The sequence below is a fragment of the Macaca fascicularis genome, chromosome 17 (genome assembly GCF_037993035.2).
Source record: "Macaca fascicularis isolate 582-1 chromosome 17, T2T-MFA8v1.1".
Taxonomy (NCBI): domain Eukaryota; kingdom Metazoa; phylum Chordata; class Mammalia; order Primates; family Cercopithecidae; genus Macaca; species Macaca fascicularis.
This window is the reverse complement of record NC_088391.1, coordinates 100,791,030-100,813,214: the sequence shown is the minus strand read 5'-3', so window position 1 is coordinate 100,813,214 and position 22,185 is coordinate 100,791,030. Positions and strand designations below refer to the sequence as shown.

The window sequence follows — 22,185 nt, the reverse complement described above, 5'->3', positions numbered from 1 at the left end:
ATGCCTTCTTTCTTCTCAGCCTCTATAAGGCAGTTTGTATTCCTGTCCTCCGTGCCATCAGGAGCCAATACACACCACACAGGTGCACGCAAGTCCAGAGGTGTCTTGGCAGGTGTTCAGATTCTGTGGTTATTCCTGAGCTAGTGATTGCCCATAGAAGAAGTGAAATTCTCCTCCTGGGTTTAGATACTGGTTGTATCTTCTTCCTATTGAAATTTGATTTTCTGCAGAGGCAAAGGATGAGTAGAATAGAATAGAATATAATTACATTTTAAAAATAGGTGTTTTATTTTAGGCTTTTATCTCTCTCTGCAATTTTTCATCTCTGCATAATTGTTTCCATGCCTAATTAATTTTACATTTTTATGTTGACAGGGTGACCAAGGGGTCAGTGGGCCTCCGGGAGTACCAGGACAGGCTCAAGTTCAAGAAAAAGGAGATTTTGCCACCAAGGGAGAAAAGGTGTGAATAGGCTTCATCCAGTGAATACTGGATTTTCTAATTTTGGACAAATTCCAAAGGACAAAGAGAAAATGGGTCAAAATTCAGTTTTTCCAGCTACCTTCAATCCTGATCTGGAAAACAGATTTATAGACTGTTCGTTCCATAAACTATGAGCACCTCTGAGAGCAGAGGCAGCTGGAACTGGGTTGGTCCAAGCCTGATCTGAGGCTCACCCCGCTGGATGAGGGCTTCTTAAATGTGCCCCAAGTTAGGGGTGGCTTGGTTAGCAGGAGGGAGTCGGGCTCGGGGGCAGGGGGAGGGCAGGGCCAGTCACCATGGGTCAAGCATGATAAACCCTGCCCGGCTGACATTTCTACCAGTCAATGCCAAGTGAGTGCTGGAGATCAACAGGAATTTATTTGTTAATGTATCAGAAAAGGTTTTTTTTTTTTTTTCTTTTTTTCTGTTGTGTGTTTAATGCAGCATATAACAATTGATATAGCTGTTTGATAGTACTGATCTGCCTCTCCAACTCTTTCAGGGCCAAAAAGGTGAACCTGGATTTCAGGTAAGTACTCAATTTCTGTCTATCATTTTTAGGTCAAAGACCATAAAGTACAGATTTAAGTTGCACGCTTATTTCACCTAAAGTTTAATATTTATCTAACTTAATATTTTGCTTAAATAGAACGAATGAATCTCATTGCCTTTTTGTTCATTTAAGGGAATGCCAGGGGTCGGAGAGAAAGGTGAACCCGGAAAACCAGGACCCAGAGTAAGTGCTTTCCCAAGTCCTTTTTTCATGAAACAATTCTCCTTTCATGCTGAAAATCGCAGATTCACAGAAACATAAGAATGGAAAAGGCTTGTAGGGACTTCTAGTTTATCCATTTCTTGCCCCAAAGGGCTTTTCCGAGACTCTCCTGAGCTATGTCATTTGCAAGGCCTCCCAGGCAGGCGAGGTCCTTCCCTGTTTGAGGATCCAGCACTGAAGGCGCCACCCCCGGCTGTGGAAAGAGGCTTCTGAAGAGCCCTAGTCTGTCCCTGAAACCTTCGGTCCTGCTCTATCTAAGAGCAGCGGGTTGGTTGGACTTTGCCACCCAGAACACCAGACGGTGTTTGCACAGCCGCAAGCCCGAGGGGCCGAGTTGCTTCTCACTTTAGGGATGGTGGTGACGTGAGACCCACCCCACTGCCAGTCCCCTGGGATGGTTCTGGTTTCTACCTGGAAGCAACATGCAGAAACCTGCATTCAATGAAGCATTTGCATAAGCTTGCAAATACTCAGCTGCCAGTAGGCAAACTTCTCTGATGTTAGCTTTGCTACCAAGATACAATCATATTTTAGAAGACTTGTAGCTCATCGGACTCTGCTCTTTAAAAATAGAGTTCTCTTCTATTGTAACTGTTTCATAATTATTCATCATATTACTATATTACTTATTATTGTGGTATTGTCAGCTTACATAGAGCGCTCATTTACCTTGCTTGTGTTTCATAGGAGAGACAACATATTAAGCTATCTGAATCAGAGCTTTGGTGTTTTATCCGTTATTATTATTATTATTATTATTATTATTATTATTTATATTTTTGAGACAGAGTCTCACTCTGTTGCCCAGGCTGGAGTGCAATGGTGTGATCTCGGCTCACTGCAACCTCCGCCTCCTGGGTTCAAGTGATTCTCCTCCCTCAGCCTCCCGAGTAGCTGGGACTACAGGCGCCTGCCACCACACCCGGCTAATTTTTGTATTTTTAGTAGAGACGGGGTTTCACCATGTTGGCCAGGCTGGTCTTGAACTCCTGACCTCAGATGATCCACCCTCCTTGGCCTCCCAAAGCGCTGGGCTTACAGGCATGAGCCACCACGCCCGGCCTATTATTTATTAAATACCAACGTTTACGTCTTTATTCTACAGGGAAAACCTGGAAAAGATGGTGACAAAGGGGAAAAAGGGAGTCCCGTAAGTATCTCTCTGTGATTTTTACCAGCAGGCTCACTGTTCCCGCCACTGCCCTCTGACGGTTACTACTTCTCTCTTTGGTTTCAGGGTTTTCCTGGTGAACCCGGGTACCCAGGACTCGTAGGCCGCCAGGGCCCACAGGTAAACACTGGCACCGTTGTGAGCCTTTATCTTCACTTTCCAATTCAACCCAGAGGTCTGTTTATTCTTTCCTAGAACTAAGGACTCTGTACTCAAGGGAAAAAAATCATTTATGCTTCTTCTGGGTAAAAACACAATTTAGCGGTTTCCTTTGTGTTCACGATTTTTTTTTCAAAATAAAAATACATGAAATGTACCACTCATTCAAATTTTTATGTCTTTTTTCGGTAGTAGATTATTTTTTCCCTGATCATAAAACAATAGAAAATACAGAAAGATATCATGAGGAAAACAAAGCTTACCTAATTTTTTCTATTACCTGTTCAGAAATGGCCAGAGTTCACCTTGTTCCTATGTGCATACACAAGCAGGCAGCTTCTAAAGGTGATAGTGAACAATACCTCTTGCTTTTTCACGTCATGATAGAAGGAGGATATATTTCAGTGGCCATCAATGTAGTTATGATACGAACATCCAAGCCTTTTGTTGCGTGGTATTTAGGCCATTTTATGCTCACAAGTATTTTTGCTCATTTGGTCATTTCTCTGTCAAATTCCTGAAAGCGTAATATTGGGGTCCACATTCAGACACTTGTTTTGAAATTTTTGCCACATGCAACCAAATTGCCCCAGAAAGTCCTTCTGCCAGACCAGGGCCCTTTTAGTTGGGGAACTAACTTAAAAAAAAAAATCTGAAAAATATTTGTCAATCTGACAGGCAGAAAAAAAAACTTCATTATTGCTTTATTTTTCTCTCTTAATATGAGACTAGGTAATGTAAATCTTTACTAATATAAGAAATAATTTTGGAATATTCATCACCAATGGCGGGTGGAAAGCTGCGGGGAGGGCCTCAGTAGCCCACAGTTAATTTCTTAAAGCCAGGGACAAAAGGAAGAAACCCTTGGCTGTAATTTTTTGAGGAAGTAAAATCCTGTAAATTGTAAATGGTAGATATATTTAGAATATAGTGGCTAAGATATTTATGTCCTCTAGATATTTCTAAAATTCTTCTGGTATTCATATAAGAAAAATCAAAACATTCAATTCTTGTTTACTGCCTTAATTTAAAAGGAAAAATATATACATTCATGGTATAATGTACATATCTTTGGACTGTTTTTAAGTCATTATGATGATGTTTAATTAAAATATTTGATATGAAAGGGTTAATTTCTTTTGAGTTTTTCATCTACTATGGATGAGATTAAACCTTAAAGTGATCAGAATTTATCAACTAATGTTTTCAGTTAATATTAGATTTTACATTATGACCTCCAATGCAAATTTGAGAAAATCTTCACCTAAAAACATCATATAAAACGATTTCCTTAAGAAAATATATTTGGGAATCATGCTTTTATATTATTTTATTTCATTTTTCTTTTTAAAATTGAAAAACCTTGGTTGCCAGTTCCACTCATCAATGATTCTGTTTTCTGAGGAAGTGTGTAATCGACGGGACAAGTATCTGGGCTCTTTTGTAAGGAGAATAATTAGCCCCCAACTTACGCTTTGCAGAAATCTTTGTTTTCACGTATCATGCGTATGCAAAGCAAAATGAAGTCTATTCATTTTTGTTGTAATCGTCACAGAATGAGAGATACTACAGAGAGAAAAATAGTTTTAATGTACTGTAGGCATACTCTGTTTCACCGGAAGAAATGTTTAATCTGCTTTCTGCAAGACAGTCTTGTAAGAATATGCAAGGAAAGTTATTTTTTCTTTTGTAGGGAGAAAAGGGTGAAGCAGGTCCTCCCGGCCCACCTGGAATTGTGAGTAAGAGTACTGTCCCTGGGTCTGTGAGAGCACTGGGGGAAGGAAGGAGAGGAGATGCAGGGCACAGCTGTCTCTAGAATTGCATTTGTTATGTAAAGTGGTTCATGCTACTTGAAATGATTTTCTAATTTGTATTGTATGGAGTTTAGTATTTATTATTTTTACTATATTTTGACATTTTCTGCACATCTTTAAATCACTAAAACATTTTCATGGATTTTGTACATGGATGAGAATATTAGCAACATATTTGACTCCTTTTTCTTGAAATAGAGTCCTGCTTTGTCGTCCAGGCGGGAGTGCAGTGGTGCGACCTTGGCTCACTGCAACCTCTGTCTCCTGGGTTCAAGTGATTCTCCCACCTCAGCCTCCCGTGTAGCTGGGATTACAGGCGCCCGCCACCATGCCCAGCTAATTTTTGTATTTTTAGTAGAGACAGAGCCTGACTATGTTGGCCAGGCTGGTCTCGAACTCCTGACCTGGGGTGATCCACCCATCTTGGCCTCCGAAAGTTCTGGGATTACAGGTGTGAGCCACTGTGCCTGGACTTGACACCTTTTTTTAAAAAACATGGTCCATTGAGGAAAATTTTTGTAAGAAAAAGAGGTCATCTACCATTTAACTATCCTGGCAAAACAATTTTTATTTTTGCAAATAACATTTTACTGCTGGTCAACATGCATATTTTGCATACTTGTCAGTGATGTGTGTGACATTTAAAAGTGGGCGTTCTCATGTTTGCAAGTATCTTCATGGTGATCGTTTATTTTCAGTGTCCTATCAGAGACTTGTGCTCTAATTTCTTTAGCCATTTTGCCCCCAGTCTTTTTTGAAATAATGAAAATGTTACTGTTCTCTCCTTTGCTGCCTTCCTTGCAGTGCCCCAGGTAATACGTTCACACAGCCCAGTTTATCTATAGATTTACATTGAAGGGTTTTACTTTGATTTTTTTACGGACAAAAATTGTATATATTTATGGTATACATCATGATGTTTTATATATGTAACCTGTAGGGATGACTAAGTCAAGTTACTTAACATTGGCGCATTTTAATAATATCTATTAATTGATACAAAGGAATTATATTTTAAAGGTAATATGCAAAAGTTGACTTTGCCACTTGTCTTGAATTTCATTAATTTAGAATCAGGGTCAGTGAATTTTCTCCTTTTTAATGAGCCAAAAGTGCCTCTTCTTGTCTTGCGACCTTAAGGAAGTGCCTACTTCTGGTCATCAGAAAAAAAAAAGTAAAAAAAAACTCTTCCAGTAAGAAAATTTGTGTGTTCCTATTACATACAGCCTAAGGAAATTTAAGAGTGTTCCTCTCATAATACCCTGTAAAGTAAAACATTCCATCTATGACTTGTATGTACAATTAGAAATTATAAACCTAAGCCTCAAATTGATGTTACTCCAACTTTACCTCACTGGGGTGATACAAAAGCTGCTGCCAGGCAAACTATTACAAAAGGAAGCAAAACCGCCTGCCTGGCAGGGTCCTTTGCAGGGATGGTTACGGCCTGTTTATTCCATATGTTTTTGTTGTTGTTATTATTTGTTTGTTTGAGACGGAGTCTCGCTCTGTCACCCAGGCTGGAGTGCAGTGGCGCCATCTTGGCTCACTGCAAGCTCTGCCTCCTGGGTTCCTGCTGTTCTCCTGCCTCAGCCTCCCGAGTAGCTGGGACTACAGGCGCCGCCACCATGCCCAGCTAATTTTTGTAGTTTTAGTAGAGTTGAGTTTTCACCATATTGGCCAGGCTGGTCTCAAACTCCTGACCTTGTGATCCACCTGCCTCAGCCTCCCAGAGTGCTGGGATTACAGGCATGAGCCAACGTGCCCGACCTATCCCATATGTTTTAGAGGCCTATCCTCTTCCTCCTTGTCCACTACCATTGCTGCTACTTCACTTTCATATTTCTTGAAATAACAAATATGTACATTTCTTCACTCATATTGCTTTACGCTACAGGACTAGCCACTCCCATGCCACGGGATGATCACCTTTTCCTTCTTGATGCAGGTTATAGGCACAGGACCTTTGGGAGAAAAAGGAGAGCGGGGCTACCCTGGAACTCCGGGGCCAAGAGGAGAGCCAGGCCCAAAAGGTAGCTTTCTTGCCTTTTTCCCCCCCACCCTCCTCCTCCGCCCCGCCTCCTCCTCTTTCTTTTCCTCCTCCCCTTCCTTCTCTTCCTCCCCCTTCTTCTCTTCCTGTCCCTCCTTCTCTTCCTCCCCCTCCTTCTCTTCCTCTCCCCCTCCATTCCTCCTCCTCTTTCTCTTCCTCCTCCCCTCCCTTCCTCCTCCTCCTCCTTTTTCTCCTCTTCCTCCTCCTCCTTCTTCTCTCTCTCTCCCCCCCGCTTTCTATTTCTTCCTCTCCTTTTTTCTAGTTTTGACCTGTGTTCATGCATATTTTGGAAGCATCTGCAGCCTTGTAGGACTGTCTGTGACCAGGTCTCCTCCAAGTTCCTGTTTCACTGTCACAGCGGGGTTCAGAAGCCGTTCGCTGTAACTTTGAGAGCAATGCATTTCTAGAGTGGGGGCTCGCGTGGTCTCCTGCTCTGTTTTCTACATTCCCTTTGGCCATGGGCACTTATCAATGCACCAAGCAAGACTTTCAGCAGAGAAATAAAAAGTATACAAATGGGTGAACTGTTCTGTTTGATCCAACACTCTCTTTCTCTTTTAAGGTTTCCCGGGACTACCAGGCCAACCCGGACCTCCAGGTGAGACTCCTTAGCTGCTTTGTTATAGCATACTTGCACACCTTCTGTGCTGTGTGTATTCCGAATATATAATTTATCATGAATGTTAGATATTTACACACAATGGGTAGCAATCTGATTACATCTTTTCTAGTTTTGAAAGCAGAATAGACAAGGGCTCGCAGCCTTTATGCTTTTTGCTTTGTTTTCGATGTTTACATTCTTTTTGTTTTTAATCCCCCTGTTTATTGTTTTATATATATTTTCCTTTCCAGCTGGTCTAAGTTCTTGCGGAGACCGCTTTTTTCTTTTTTTAGAAACAGACGACGCCCCACCCAGCCCACGCCTGGCTCAGGGCAGGGACTTTGTCCACTCCCACTCTCTCTCGTTTCTGTAAAAACTCTAAATCTACCCTTAAAAGCATCCCTTTTGTCTCTTCTTAACTCTTGGATTCTCCGGAATGTGTGACTTCATGATTCCTCGCAGAAGCCTTCTTTACTGTCTACAACCTTTTGTCTAACCCTTAGTGGTCTCTTAACCCAGACGCTTGATAAAAAGCCATTGAAGTTGCTCTGGCTGGAGGAGTTACCCATGTCCCCCTTCCAAAGTCGCTGTGCTCCTCTCTGTCCAGCCCTGCCCTGGGCTCGCCTGTGGCCTTGACCATTGCCTCCGCACCCCAGCTCCCTGACCGTTCTCCTCACTCTAAGGGTCTGAGTTGGCCTCATGCCCAGGGAGTTCCTTCATTTTCCTCTCCGTTAGACGTGCCACCCCTCCTCCTTCACCACTCAGGAAGGGCACACGGTATTTGGCGGAAGCCCACAGGGGCCGCCCGTCAGGGCCCTTGGCTGCCTTTGGGCACATTGTGCTTGTGGCTTTTCTCCCCGGTGACGGGCTGGATGTCTCAGACTCTGCGCCCCTTCGGTCAGCCCTCTTCCCTCTCCTCTCCATGCTTCTTCATTCACACCAAGTCTTCTTGCGTCCCGTTTGCCTCGACTGTCCTTTTCCTCACACTCCTCGTCACAGCCTGATGCTGGGAGTGGAAGCTGTCGCGTCCCTTGTGGGAGCAGCAGAGCTTCTCCGTGCAGCCTCCTGCAGCACCACGCTCTCAAGCGTCGCGTCCCGGCCTCCGCTCTCCCAGGGGCACGTGGTCTTATCCCTTATGGAGTTACCGTGGCTGAACCTGACCTGATATGTTCACACCTAATGGCTACTTTGACTTCAAACCCTTTGACAGAACCATCTTCTGTGTCCTTCGTTTTAATTTTCTGCTCTTGCCTCTAGATTGCCAACCCAGTGACCATCCCTTTGCTTCAGGTCCACTTTAGCTTTGTTGAAGGACATTTCTATGCCCTCATTCGCCCAGTAGAAATGCAGTGCACCCTCTACAGCCTGTTTTTATATGTTGGGAATACTATTTGCACTGAGGGAAATTCACAGATTTTAATGTCTATATAATGAGTCCCTTGTTCCTTGAAGTTAATTTGTAGGAAACATTTGACTGTTAGCATGAAATGGCCAGACGCCTGCCGGCTGAATATGGTTTTACATGTCTAAAGCAGTTCCCTTTTCAGTGATGATCTGGTTGGATTTTTACCTTGAACAGAGTTAGGAGAATGAGTTTGTGCTGTAGATGCTAAGCGGCCTTGAGGTTATTGATGTGAGCTTCTGTGTGATTGCAGGCCCCCCTCTACCTGGGCTGGCTGGTGCCCCTGGCTTCCCTGGTGAAAGAGGAGAAAAAGGTGACCGAGGATTTCCGGGTGCATCTCTGCCAGGACCAAGTGGAAGAGACGGGCTCCCGGGTCCTCCTGGTTCCCCCGGGCCCCCTGGGCAGCCTGGCTACACAAGTGAGTTCCCTCAGAGATGGTTTAATGTGGTGTCCAAGCAGATGCCAGGGTGCCGGGCAGACCCAGGCTGGGGGCTGTGACAGTCTCCCACAGCCAGAGTGTAATAGAAAGGCATGGATTCTTCTAATCATTCATATTCCTCTAAGGGAATCTTCACAGAATTAACCATGCTACAAAAAGCAATAGTTAAAATGAAAAAATAAAGCTGGTTTAAAGGAATAAAGAACACGTTAACCAGCTCTGAGACTCCTGGCATCTAACGTTAAAAAGCAAACCTGTTGAGTTATATATTTTTATTGAAAACAGAATGCATTCTTCTTCATCTAGAGATACAAGTGAATACTAGGACACACACACACACACACACACACACGCAAACACACCAAAAGCAAGGAAGACAGGATGACACGGGTAAAGATTACATTAGTAAAGTCCAGAAAAGCCAGATTTTATTCCAGAAAAGCTGAACGTGTAACATGGAACTCAATGAAGGTGGCCCTGTGGTCTCAACACAATACCAAAGCAAACTCGAAGATCTCCGAGGATTTAAGCCAACCTGTACAATGGGAGTGTGTTCAGACACCCAGAGCCAGCCTTTGGAACCTGTTCAAAACCAACATGTGCTCTGTGGGGCCCCTGAAACACGAATCCTCTGTGGGGTTGATTGAGAAGGGACTCACAGGCTTCAAGTCCCAGCAAGATTTATTTGCTAGAATTCAAGCACATCTTTATGAAAGGGAGTTCTCATGGATGAGGCCACTGTAGGGAGTTGGGCCAGGGCTAGATAGAGCCATGGATTCCAGCCTGGCAGCTTCGATGGGGAATGTGATCTGCATGAATTTGGGTAGAAGAAAGAACAGATCACACGTGACTTGGGGGAATTTTTCTCCTCTGCTCTTGTGATTGCGTGAAACATGGGAAATGAAGATAAAATATTGCAGTCCTGGAGACACTCAATCCAGAGTCTCCTTTTCTCTGTGTGTCTGAGAGAAGGTTGTGAGCCTGACCAAGGGGCTTTGGGTTCCGGATTCATTCAGCGGGGAAGGGAGTGCCTGGGAGGCAGCAGGCAGGGATCTAGCAGTGGTGATAAGACTCAACAGGTCCTGCTGTCCTGGAGCAAGCATTCCATGGGGCAGACAGGGGTTACCCAAGACAAGGGAATTCTCAGGAATCCTAGAGATGATAAGAAGTCCAGGGATAAGCATAAGCAGGAGAGTCAACAGAGAGTTCTGGGCGGGGGTAGGGTGGGGCAGGGGAGTGTGGTTTTAAGCAGAGAGATTTACAAAGACATGAAGGGAGTGAGGGAGCCAATGGTGAGGAAATCTGGGAAAAGGACATTCTCTTGGATATTTGTAATTTTGCAAGCGACGAAATATAAACACATATCATGTAAAAATGTGAACTTCACACTCTTGTTAATTGAATGAGATGTGTTGGCTGAACACATTGTAATATTTACTATTCCACATTTTCTAGGTGGCCTTTTTGGTCCATCTAAATTAAGTAATTCCCAATCACAGAGTATTAAGTAATAATTTAGCAATGAGATTTGTATTAAGATTTATAGCATATGTTAAAGAGGCTACATCTTAAAGCCATTGCTACCTCGGGACCACCGTGCAATGCAGCCATTTCTGCATCTAAGTTCCGCCACTGTGTTCTTGTCTCAAGTGGGTATAGCCAGCTCTAAACCATCCGTGGCTGCAGGTACCACTGCATAAAATGAATTTAAATGGACTTTGGTGAGGATGTACCTTTGTGGTTTTTTTTTTTTTTTTTTTTTGGTCAGGGATGTGAAGGGATTCTGGTTGAGCTGAAGCAGGCAGGAGTTACATTCTGGAAAAGGAATGTAACAGTTACATGTCTCTCAATATTCAGGAGCATACATTTCTAGAGTCAAGGAATTAGTACACCCGAGGCTGGCAGGGCTGAGAGATGCGGGTTCTTTCAGTAAAGTAATTTAGGGGCTGCTCTTGGAAACATAAACATGGACTCCAGTTTGTCTAAGACAGATGTGGATGGTGCCGGTTGCACCAAGGTCGAAGGACCAACGAGGAGCCAGGCAGGACCAGAGTCACCAGGAGCAGGTCCCCTAACGGTGGCTGTCGGGGACCAGTGGTGACCCCACTCAGGCTTTCTTACCTCCTGTGCTTTGTGAGGAGAAACTCAGGGAAAGACACATAAGCACGTAAGCAACAAGCAAAACAAAAGCACTTTCCCCTTGGTTCCTACGCAGCTGAAGCTACCTTGTTCTGCTGAGCTCTAAACCAAGTCATCAAACAAGGTTGGGGCTCCTTTTAGGCATTCCGGTTCTAGCTGGGGTGGGCACGCTGGAAAGTTGACCTTGGTTAATGCATCCAAGCCCGAGGGAGGGCCCCACAGCCCCACTCCACACGCTGGGGCCCTTCTATAGTCGGAGACTTGGGGTGTCCAGGTGACAGCTGGACAGAGACTGACCTGACCATGACTTTGTCATTAGGAGGAGACTCTGTAAGGGGGAGGGCAGGGCCTTCAGCGCTGGTGCATGAATGTTAGGATTATGCCTGGGCAGAGATGCTGGATACCAAGTTGTTTTGTCTTTTTTGTTCAAAGATCTTGGGGAAGGAAATATAAACTCCATCCCAATGTGTATCCAAATCGTAAAACAATGAACAATACTGATATTTTTTACTAGAACCTAGGACAGATGGTGTGTGCATTACTGCAGTTTATTTTTATGCTTCTTTACATAAATGATGCTCAGAATTGAATGTGAACAATTTGAGGCATTTCCTCACGGGCAGTCTGCCGCTCTAAGATAATGATTAGTTTTGCTGTAAATTGGGTTATAGGGGGAAAAAAGGAATAAAATTGTTCTAGTCTCAGGTTTGACTTAACAGAGGCATGACCCTGGACAAATCACTTAACTTTCTTGAGCCTCAGTTTCTTCATCTGTAAAATAAGAGTGATGGTTGGCTCTTCGCAAGATGAAATGAAACAGTATACAGGACAGGGCTGACGCACCTACAGATACTTCAGAACTTGTGAAATAGCAGTGTTAGCAGTGTTGGCAGTGATGGCGTGGGATGGTGAGTGGGCGGTATGTGGTGTGTGCTGATTAGGTCTTGCACGTGGTTGATAGCTTAAGATTATTTTGAAACAAACTAAAGCTGAATTTCTAACACTTATCAGCCTAAAATATTTGGGTTTTATATTTGAGTTTTATAGGTTGAGTTAGGAGAGGGTAAAAACACCTGGCTATGATCCTATAACTCTGAAAACTCAATTTCAGATGGAATTGTGGAATGTCAGCCCGGACCTCCAGGTGACCAGGGTCCTCCTGGAATTGCAGGGCAGCCAGGATTGATAGGCGAAATTGGAGAGAAAGGTAAGATACTTTGATTTGTTTTAAAATGGTGGTTGCGTCTGTGCATATGATTTTTTCCCACATACTTACTGGCTTTGGAGGCAAGTGAGGGTGGGCGGAGGTAGGGCGTAGGTTCCTTTTATTTGGAACCCCCTTCAAAATCTATTCCTAGAATCAGCATCTTCTGGAACTTAGTCGATGATCTGGGAGGGAAAGGTGGAGACAGCCCTGAAGGTCAGAGTTTTGCCCTTTCTCCTTTCTAAGGACCATGGAGTCAGTCTTGCTACGGTGGGCATGGTCAGCAGATAAAACTCAGACTGATTTGTTCTGCAATCTTTCCATTCAGTGTTTGAGAAGAGACTTCTGTTATCAAAGAATGCTCTTCCCTCCTTCAGGCCAAGTCAGAAATCTGCACATGGAATGCTTACCAATTCTTCCAGTGGTGTTTGCATTGTCAGTGTGAGCAAATCTGCCACTGATGCATTAACCAGCTTCACTCTGGCCTCTCAGTTCCATCTTTAATCTTTCCAAGTGTTTGCCTTACCACCCGCACAGGACACTTATTCTTCAGCCATCCTGGACACAGAGGTGGATTATCACTGCATCAACAGTCCTGTCTTAGAGGGGAATAAGCAATGGATATTCTGGTATTTATATGCCTGTTAGTAACCTGAGAGTAGGACAAATAGGCTGTCCCCCAAATCAGCCCCGCTGTGTACCATTTCTGCCTGTGGATTGTAAACACGTTTTAGTCTTCAAACATGTAAAACAGAAACGATGTGTGGAGAAGTGTCAGCCAGTGTCGTAGAATTCTGACAGCCACGTACGCTGCAGGACCTGAGATGGAAGTGATCTTGGGCGTCCTCACAGGGGTGCCACTGATCTAAGTCAGTGCGCAGTTTGGGTTTTAATGAGTGTCTCCACTCTAGTTACCAGGCTCTCAGTACTTTGTGAGATGGGCTGTTCCATTTTATGACAGATCCAACATCCAGAGGTTCTTCACACTTCAATCTTAGCTGTCCATTCCCCAGATCCTAGGAGAAGCATCTTTCTTCTCGAGTCTTCGCATTCCTCTTTCGACTCCTTCGTCTGCTGGGAATGCACCTCGTCTCCCCACTCACCTGAAGCCTTGCAAACAGACACACCCACGAATGCCCTGGTGCCCAGAACTTAGCTGAGTTCTCAGCTGTGTTGCCCTGTGCCCCTTCCACTGATGGGCTCCTGGTCTGCCTCCTAAAAGAGCTCGAAATGAAACTGTGTGCCTGCTCCCACACTTCAGGGGCATGGCCTACCTGCACTGGCCCTGTTTTACTTCTGACTGAGGGGCGTCCCAGGGCGGAGTGGTCAATAGCAGTGCCCACGTGGGGCTGCCAGCCAGGGCAGGGATGGGATGAAGATGGCCACACCGCCTCAAGGTCCCTGGCATGGACTTCTCTACGAGCACTTTTTGCCCTGTATTATGCCTGATTTGTACCTAGAAACCAGACATTTTAATATTTAAGACACAGGACTATCTAAGACACTGTAAGATCTCTGAGCTTGGTTTGAAAACCAAGACTTAAGATGTTAGAATTTCCAGAGACGAGCATCTCCTCCCCTCTTTCAGGGCTGCATTCTCTCTCCTCTTCTGTCCTGGATCACATGTGTGTTCTTGCTCTTGTGGCTTCTTCTTCCCAATCCACCAACCAGTGAAGTCCATGAACTGGACTAAGCACTCAACGAAAGAAAACGGGGACTAAGGCCTCCATCAAAGAGAAAGGGGATAGGTAGTTTTCACATGACAGACAAAATTACAGAAGTCAAGTCTTCTCAGGCCGATAGGCACAGTTGGATTTCTGGATCACTTTTTGCTGAGGCAGCCCCTGTCTTCTCCCTGGGAAAAGAACTTGGGTCTTTAAGCAGAGTGTCTGTGGTTACACGTGACGCCTGCTGGGGGCAGCGGGCTGTTCACTGACAGAGAGAGACGCGCATGTGACTGCAGTTTCCACCCGTTAGCAGAGAGCCATCTGGAGGAGCTGTTCAGTCACTGAGCAAACCTACGTTTGAATGTAATATGCTAGTGACAGCCTTGCCTTTTTCTGTTCTCTCAGTGCACTGCAGAGACTTCTGGTCACACGTTACATGTAAGCGCCTTTGTGTGTTCTTTTCTAGGTCAAAAAGGAGAGAGTTGCCTCATCTGTGATACAACCGGATATCGGGGGCCTCCCGGGCCACAGGGACCCCCAGGAGAAATAGGTAAGACCCACATGTGAAAAGGACCAGCTCAGCGTTTGCTTTGGTGTGTTGGCGTCTTTCCTGTGGAAGGGATTTCCCTCCATGAAAGGCCCGATTTTCTGCAGCCAGTCCTAGAGCATCATCAGAAGAACGCTGGGCCCCACTTCCAGGGTTTGTTCCCATTGCTGGGAGTGATCAAGATGGCCTCATAAAGATTTCCTAATAAAAGGCAGCAGCATGATCGTTCCCTCCGTGCCACACGTTCTGTTCTCTCACAAGCAGCGAACGGAATTTACGTTTTCCTTTAAGTGGTGCCCGGGTGTGTGGGCAGGAGAGCAGGGGAGGGTGCCGGAAGCATTCCTGCTTCTGGGTGTCCATGTGCGCTGGGCCACATGTTCCCTTTCTAAGTCCATCTTGGGCATTTTAGTTATTACTCTCTTTGGATTATCCAAGCAATCGTCCACTTCCTACACAGATTTTTATGCTGAGTCTTAAGAAAAGGCTTTAAGAAGTGTCTCATGAATGCTGTGTTGCTGTCTTTTTCCCTGTCTCTCATGAAAGGTTTCCCAGGACAGCCAGGGGCCAAGGGCGACAGAGGTTTGCCTGGCAGAGACGGCGTTGCAGGAGTGCCTGTAAGTAAACCTGTCTGAGTTCATGTACATATCATAAGTTGCCACCAAGCACATCAACAGAGTTGTGTCATTTTGCATTTGCAAGCGTAGCTTCTACCTTGTGTGGGAGCTGGTAAGTGTTGCTGTGTTGAGGGCTCTGGAGGGTCTCCATGTGGCCTTTGTCTCTGGAGGATGCGTAAGACTGTCACCTACAGAGCCCAAACTGCAGCCGCCTTTCTTCTCACCTGGTCGGTATTTCTTTGGCTGCTGCCGACCTGTGTTCAGCTGTGGCTCAATGGGAGTGTGTCCTTCCCGCAGGGTCTCTGGGATTTCTTGAAACAAATGGTGCCACAGGAGCCACCCCTGCGCAGCCACAGTGCAGAGCCAAAGTGCTGTCTTTCTGTGTTACCGGTGCTGGTAACATCACATCAGATCATCTAAAAGCTTGTTAGTCAGTAGGTTCAGCATCAATAGTTTCTATGGAAAGATCAAGGAAAGCAGATCTGTTTCCCTCTGAGGATTTGAAATATGTTTTTATTCTTCTTCTTACAGTTGAAAATTTCTGTTACAACATCTATTGTGTAGTTGCTTTTTCAAATCCATAAATGAAATATCTGGATCACATTAACACGAAACCTTTCAATGGGACAAAATACCAGCTTCTTCGCTTTTCTAGTTTGTTTTAAAAGAATCCATCAAATAGAAGAGCATAATAATCATCTTGAATTTTGAAGGGCATTATTTTCTTGCATATAATCGCTTCTGTTTCTGAAGCTTTTAAATCTCAAGGCATTGTTCCTCTCATACTTTCTTTGTCCTTCTGAGCTTTGCAAGCACGGACTGGTTTCCACAATTCCTTTCATTCCTTTTTTTCTTTTTGTAAGATATTGAAAGTCAGATTTCAGTATTACTCATTTCTGATGTAGCTCTTCAAACTTTTTAATTTTTAAAGATATTGCTGGAAGCTTCTACAAAAGAAAACCAGGGCAAAAGCAAGTTGAAATAGCAATGACCCAGCTGGAATTCAGCAATCGTTTTCTGCTTTTGAAGTTAGATCTTGGGCTTTTGCTCTGCAGAACTTCCCTGGTGCCTGGGGAGCTGAGTTAGAAGTTGCAATTGTTTAAAATATATCTAAATAAATTAGAAGTTCAAATAACTGGGTAGCCCTGACTGTAGTGGGGATCAAAGACCGAAGAACTTTGAAGGAAGCAGAAAGGACGTTTTTAACCTCTATCCACCGCCTCATCTCCTGGGTTTTCCTGGTGGACTTCCTGCCTCAACTCTGGCTGAAACGCAGTGCAGACAAACCTAATAAAGATGGAAAAAGAGGAAAGAGGTGAGAAAGAAGGAATATTGAGGAGAGATCATAATATAGAAGAAAAGAAAGAAAACATACAACCCAAATTCTGCTCCTTATGCCTTCATCAGGAGCTCCTTTCTTTCCGTAGATGGAAAAAGTCTCTAAAAATAGATTTATGGGTAAATAATTCAATGGAGAAGTTAGTAATTTTCGTTTTATTGGAAGATGTATTTGAAGCTCCGTGGTTTAACTGGCTCAGAAATGTGGTTCTCTTGTTTTGAATTTGGCCAGAGGCTAAAAGAGATATCCACAAACCAGCACACACGAGAGGAGATTAAAATTTAAAAGCGGTGAAATGCTCTGAGCTTTCATTTGACTTAGATAGCATTTCTGTGACATTTCCTTTTGAAAGGCAAGTGTTTGATTTTTGGGAAAGAATAATGGATCATGAAAGGCCGACTCCCTGAGCAGGTTGATGATGCCCAGGTTGATCTGAGCAGGTTTCATGGTTCCTGGTCCCTGAGAGGATGAACTGAAACTAACACTCCCTGACTTTTCCCACAGTGGCACCACTTTTTAGAGGCAGACAGCATAGGTGTCAGATTTTCTCCAATTAATGCCACCAATGCTAAATTTTCCAGGCAGTATTTGATTCCTCAGCATTTATTTTCCAGGAGATGGATCAAAAGACCTTTGAACTACTTAGAATCAAGAAGTTCTGTGGCAAAGAAACCACATGAGATGTCCTAGGGTCACCAGTGTCACTGTTTTAAAAACCCAGATTTCTCCCATAAATAGAATGATGGCAGGCAAGGTCATCATTGTTAAAATAAAAAATTATATTTTCTCCCCCTAAGATCACAGTATTGGGGAGCTTTATATTTTTAGGCTGTGAATAATCACTATAAAATAATGTTATGATGTTTCCAGGTTGAGAAAAATGTATATTGGTTATAATTTCTTGCATTGGTATTTTTTAATTGATGAATATTGCCAGGTCAGTGTATACGTCCTCCAGTATCTCTTTTGTTCTGGATGCCAAGGATACAAAGACAGGAAACCTTGGTCCTACCTCCAGAGCCCTAAAATGCTAGTGGAGAGACAGCTCTGCAAATAGACTGTCCTAATGAAGCAAAGTGATTTACAGAATGAAGACCATACAATAGACCAGAAGGCAGCCCGCGCCCACAAGAAAGGCTGCATAGAGGAGGCTCATTTTAGCTGGGATTGAAGGATGCATTGAAGCTAATATTAACTCAGAGAAACAGTTTAGAAATCCCACAATACCTTTCAAGTAAATAACAAATTTTCCATGACTCTCTGCTACAATTTCTGGCAGGTGGCTCATAGAAATAATTTGTTGCCTTTCCTGGGACCCAGAGCAAATAGACTGGGTATGTTCCACCTTTCCTGAGTAGGTCCAAGTAAAGTGTCCCAGGTCATAAGGGGCATTAGAGCATGGGGCCGGCTCAGACCACCAGTAGCCGTCCATGAGAAGCTTCTGCCATGACAGGAGCGTGCTGTGTCAGCACCATCTGATCTGGCAGCTGCTGGCCAGTGGTGGCTGTTGAGTCTTTGAAATGTAGTCACTGCTGGGTACGGTGGCTCACGCCTGTAATCCCAGCACTTTGGGAGGCCGAGGCGGGCGGATCACCTGAGGTCGGGAGTTCGAGACCAGCCTGACCAACGTGGAGAAATCCCGTCTCTACTAAAAATACAAAATTAGCCGAGTGTGGTGACGCATGCCTGTAATCCCAGCTACTCGGAAGGCTGAAGCAGGAGAATCTCTTGAACCTGAGAGGCGGAAGTTGCAGTGAGCTGAGATGGCGCCATTGCACTCCAGCCTGGGCCACAAGAGCAAAAATCCGTCTCAACGAAGCAAAACAAAACAAACAAAAAACGAAAACAAATGCAGTCACTGTGACGGAGGAACTGCATTTTTGTGTTATTTAATTTAACTTTCCAAGTCATATTGAACAGCGCAGAGAGTTGCCACATACTCTCTCTGTACTTTTGGAAGCCGGCTTGACAGGATTGGGCCAGGAGTCAGTGCATTGTGGTTGGCATGGAAGATGGAAACGGGAAGAAGAGCAGCTTCTCCCGTTCCTTAGCCTGCAATTTTTTAGCTCTTAGGAAGCAATTCAGGCAGGAACGCAAGTCAGCCCCATTTAGGTTAGTCCCATATTTGCAGTTTGTTTGACTTTGAGCAGGACAAAGAAGTCCTTCAAGCCTCACCTCTGCTGCTGTGTAACGGGCAGATTTTACTAACCATACCTAACTCTCCTTAGCACTCCAGGGGCACAGGCATAAGATACAAGTTTTGCAGCTGGAAATGCATAAATATGGATCCCAGTTCCAGCACTTTCTGGCTGGTTAGTCTTGGATCTATCACCTCACTTCTTTGAGTATCAGCTTCTTCCTCTGCTATGTCCTGGTTTCCATGCTTTCCTTGCAGAGCTGCAATAAGGGTCAGAGATGCTATAGAAAGGGTCGTAATGCCTAGCAGGCTGGTAAGCAATACTCGCCATATGTTCAATCTAAAGACTGGGCAAATGTTGGTCTGTCCTTGGTCTACCAACTCCCTCCTTTGAGAAGCACATAGTATATGCACACACAGAAGCGTGTGCATGTGAGTGATTCATATATATCTAAGAACCTTTTGAAAGGAAGTTTATGAAAAAGAATTCACATTAAGTGAATTGTGCCAGAGTTAAAATTCTGCCAAGTCAACAGGGAGTTTGAAGATGCCTTTCTCAGGCCTAAATGAACAAGTAAAAGGGACAATTACTTGAAACCTTTTCTGTGTTTTGTGTGTGTGTGTGTGTGTGAAATCCAAGTCTCAGGATGCTGGAGGAGAAACCATTGTGGGCATGGGTATTCTTTGCAGATTTAACTTTCCGGGAACTGAGCAATGTTCTAGTGTGAGTCTCTTGGGAAAGTCAGTTTGACTCTGCTGACTCGACATAACTTATTATAGAGCTGGCCCGGTGCCCACTCCGAGTTTCCTCTCTCACTGGTGCCCTGGAGGTCCTTATCTCTTCTGGAATTCTGGGCATGGGCATGAAAGGAAACCTGTTCAGTATTCACAGGAGTATTCAGCACTGGCCAGGAGGTGCTGACGGGTGGCTCACTGGGCCCAGAAGCTGGAGAAAAGGCTTCTGCGTGCCGGTGGGGCTGAGGCAGCAGGCAGAGCTGAGGACAGCGATTGTGCTTTGAGTCTGTCCATGACTGAAGCTGCATAATGAACCACACGTCAGTCAGCACCTCCTGATAGGTGCTGTGTGCTCCTGTGAATGTTGAGCAGTTGTTAGGGAAAGAAAGCTCCCTGAGGAGAGCTGGGTGCCCCAAGCCACACTGTAACTCCCTCTGCCCCATCCAGGTCTCTGTTTGAAATACCTAATTAAGATAAGTGTTTTTGTTAAAAACACAAGAAGTGCAGCAGACCAGGGCTTTGTCACAGAGCTCCTGGCTTGCATCTAGAAAATGAATGATGAGGTGTGAATGCATGACCATTTTCAAGAAGGCGGCTTCTTGATTCTGTGGTTGCCTGTGTTACAGTCACACTGGTGTGCTTCGTGGATGGGTTCTTCTGTGGATCACAAAGCTTTGTTCTTATAGGGGCCTCAAGGTACACCAGGGCTGATCGGCCAGCCAGGAGCCAAGGGGGAGCCTGGTGAGATTTATTTCGACCTGCGGCTCAAAGGTGACAAAGGAGACCCAGGCTTTCCAGGACAGCCCGGCATGCCAGGGAGAGCGGGTTCTCCTGGAAGAGATGGCCGTCCGGGTCTTCCTGGCCCCAAGGGCTCGCCGGTATGTTTACCTCCAGTCTTTGAATGTGCATTTTACAATGTGGATCTGCAAAGAATCAAGAAATGAGTAATTTGAATCATATCTATGTATTTCTATCTCCTTGATGATGGCACAAATGAACTTGTTTCATGGTTCATGGAACAACTTAAGTCTATAAACCTAGGCATTGCCAGTTATTATTGACAAATAATTAGATGATAACAGATCAGTGTCTTCTGATGCATTTGAGGGAAGGGAACAGATGTGTTTGTGTATCTTTTTGCTTTGGATAGGAGGTGAAATCTGAAGTTAATAGTATTCATGTCATTGTTTTCAAAAGATTCCAGGTATCAACATCTCGTTCTCTAAAGTATCTCCCTAAGTAGATGAGGGAGGGAGAATGCTCATCTAAGGGAGAAGAATGCTGGTTTCACTTATTAACTACAAGGTGGCCCTCCTGGGAGGGTAGATGAAGTAAATAATAGTGTGAACTAGTGAACTCTAGTACTTATTGACCACCGATGTCAGAAGAATGTGATAAGGACAGGGTGTTGGTTTGTCTCTGGTAACAGTGTCTTTTTCCTCTTCTCACGTCAGGGTTCTGTAGGATTGAAAGGAGAGCGTGGTCCCCCTGGAGGAGTTGGATTCCCAGGCAGTCGTGGTGACACCGGCCCCCCTGGGCCTCCAGGATATGGTCCTACTGGTCCCATTGGTGACAAAGGACAAGCAGGCTTTCCTGGAGGCCCTGGGTCCCCAGGCCTGCCAGGTGAGGCCTGAGAAACTCCTGGTGCAACATGAAATTGTAAACGGAGGCGGGCGCAGGCACCTCAGGTGCACACAAAGTCCCGGGGCTCGCATAGGCTGGGGCTCACACTTGGCTTTGATTCTTCCAGGAGTTCGGGTGGGACCTGGGCAAGCCTTTAGCCTTTTGTGCCTTCCTTTCCTCATGTATGTGATGGGCCAGGTAATATGCAGGTTCTCCCTAAAAAGAACTTGGGTTTACAGTCCTCATAAGTAAGCATACAGCACACACCAGCTAAAATCAGCCTTTACGTAGAAGTCACACCGAGGTCAAGTCATTTTCCTCTCCTTACCCATTGGACTTTTCCCGATGAGCAGCCCATTTTGGCTTCTGTGTAGCCCGAGTGGTGTGATCTCCACTTCTTCACAGTAGGCAGACGCCTGTGAACGGATTTACAGAGGCCGCACAGTGCAATGGCGATTTCATTCCACGGTGGTTTTAGTTGTCTGCTGTTTTCTGAGTGAATCACACACGAAGCTCTATGCTGAGCATTGACAAGACGTGGTCAAAACCACAGATGTGGTCCCTGCCCTCTGGCACAGCCTGTTCAGAGGGTTTCCAGAGAACCGGTAGCAGGGATGAGTGTGGACTCCCTTGTCATTCTCCTCTCCCATGACTTGCTTATTTCAGGGCCAGTGGGAGGTGGGTGTGGCGCTGGGCCTTGCACACAGCAGGTGCTAATAGTTGATTAGCTGACTGCGATTCCCAGTAGACATGGAGCACTCCTTGTGCTCCCATAATGAGAGCACAATCCCATAATGAGACGAGGAGAGGCCAGGAATGCCTTGTGTGTAGATGAGGGAAGTAAATGCACGTTGCTAGGAAACATTCAGAAAGTTGTAAAAGTGAGTGAAGGGACTTAAAGTGATTAAAAATACATAACTAGTAAACCTTAAAAAACATAGTTATTTATAAAGTAGCTGGTGCCAGGCGTGGTGGCTCACGCCTGTAATCCTAGCCCTTTGGGAGGCCAAGGTGGGCAGATCACCTGAGATCAGGAGTTCGAGACCAGCCTGGCCAACATGGTGAAACCCTGGCATCTGTAATCACAGCTACTTGGGAGGCTGAGGCAGGAGAATTGCTAGAATTCAGGAGGCAGAGGTTGCAGTGAGCAACCATTGCAGCATCGCACCATTGCACTCCAGCTTGGATGACAGAACAAGACACTGTCTCAAAAGCAAGCAAACAAACAACACACACAGACACACACAGTCCAGTTCCTAAGCATTCCGGCATGGGAAATGTCAGCC

General features: G+C 44.9%; 1 protein-coding gene across 1 annotated transcript in view; it reads left to right on the top strand.

The window, feature by feature from the left end:
* Window positions 1-22,185, top strand: part of COL4A1 (collagen type IV alpha 1 chain) — a 152,585-nt gene that overhangs the window by 94,995 nt on the left and 35,405 nt on the right. The window contains exons 13-26 of the mRNA XM_045377065.3: window positions 376-462; window positions 986-1,012; window positions 1,169-1,219; window positions 2,364-2,408; window positions 2,496-2,549; window positions 4,282-4,323; window positions 6,351-6,435; window positions 7,015-7,050; window positions 8,709-8,873; window positions 12,145-12,240; window positions 14,371-14,454; window positions 14,995-15,065; window positions 19,963-20,154; window positions 20,731-20,899. Of these exons, the coding sequence (XP_045233000.2) occupies window positions 376-462; window positions 986-1,012; window positions 1,169-1,219; window positions 2,364-2,408; window positions 2,496-2,549; window positions 4,282-4,323; window positions 6,351-6,435; window positions 7,015-7,050; window positions 8,709-8,873; window positions 12,145-12,240; window positions 14,371-14,454; window positions 14,995-15,065; window positions 19,963-20,154; window positions 20,731-20,899 (1,204 nt within the window). The remainder of the gene's footprint in view (window positions 1-375; window positions 463-985; window positions 1,013-1,168; window positions 1,220-2,363; window positions 2,409-2,495; window positions 2,550-4,281; window positions 4,324-6,350; window positions 6,436-7,014; window positions 7,051-8,708; window positions 8,874-12,144; window positions 12,241-14,370; window positions 14,455-14,994; window positions 15,066-19,962; window positions 20,155-20,730; window positions 20,900-22,185) is intronic.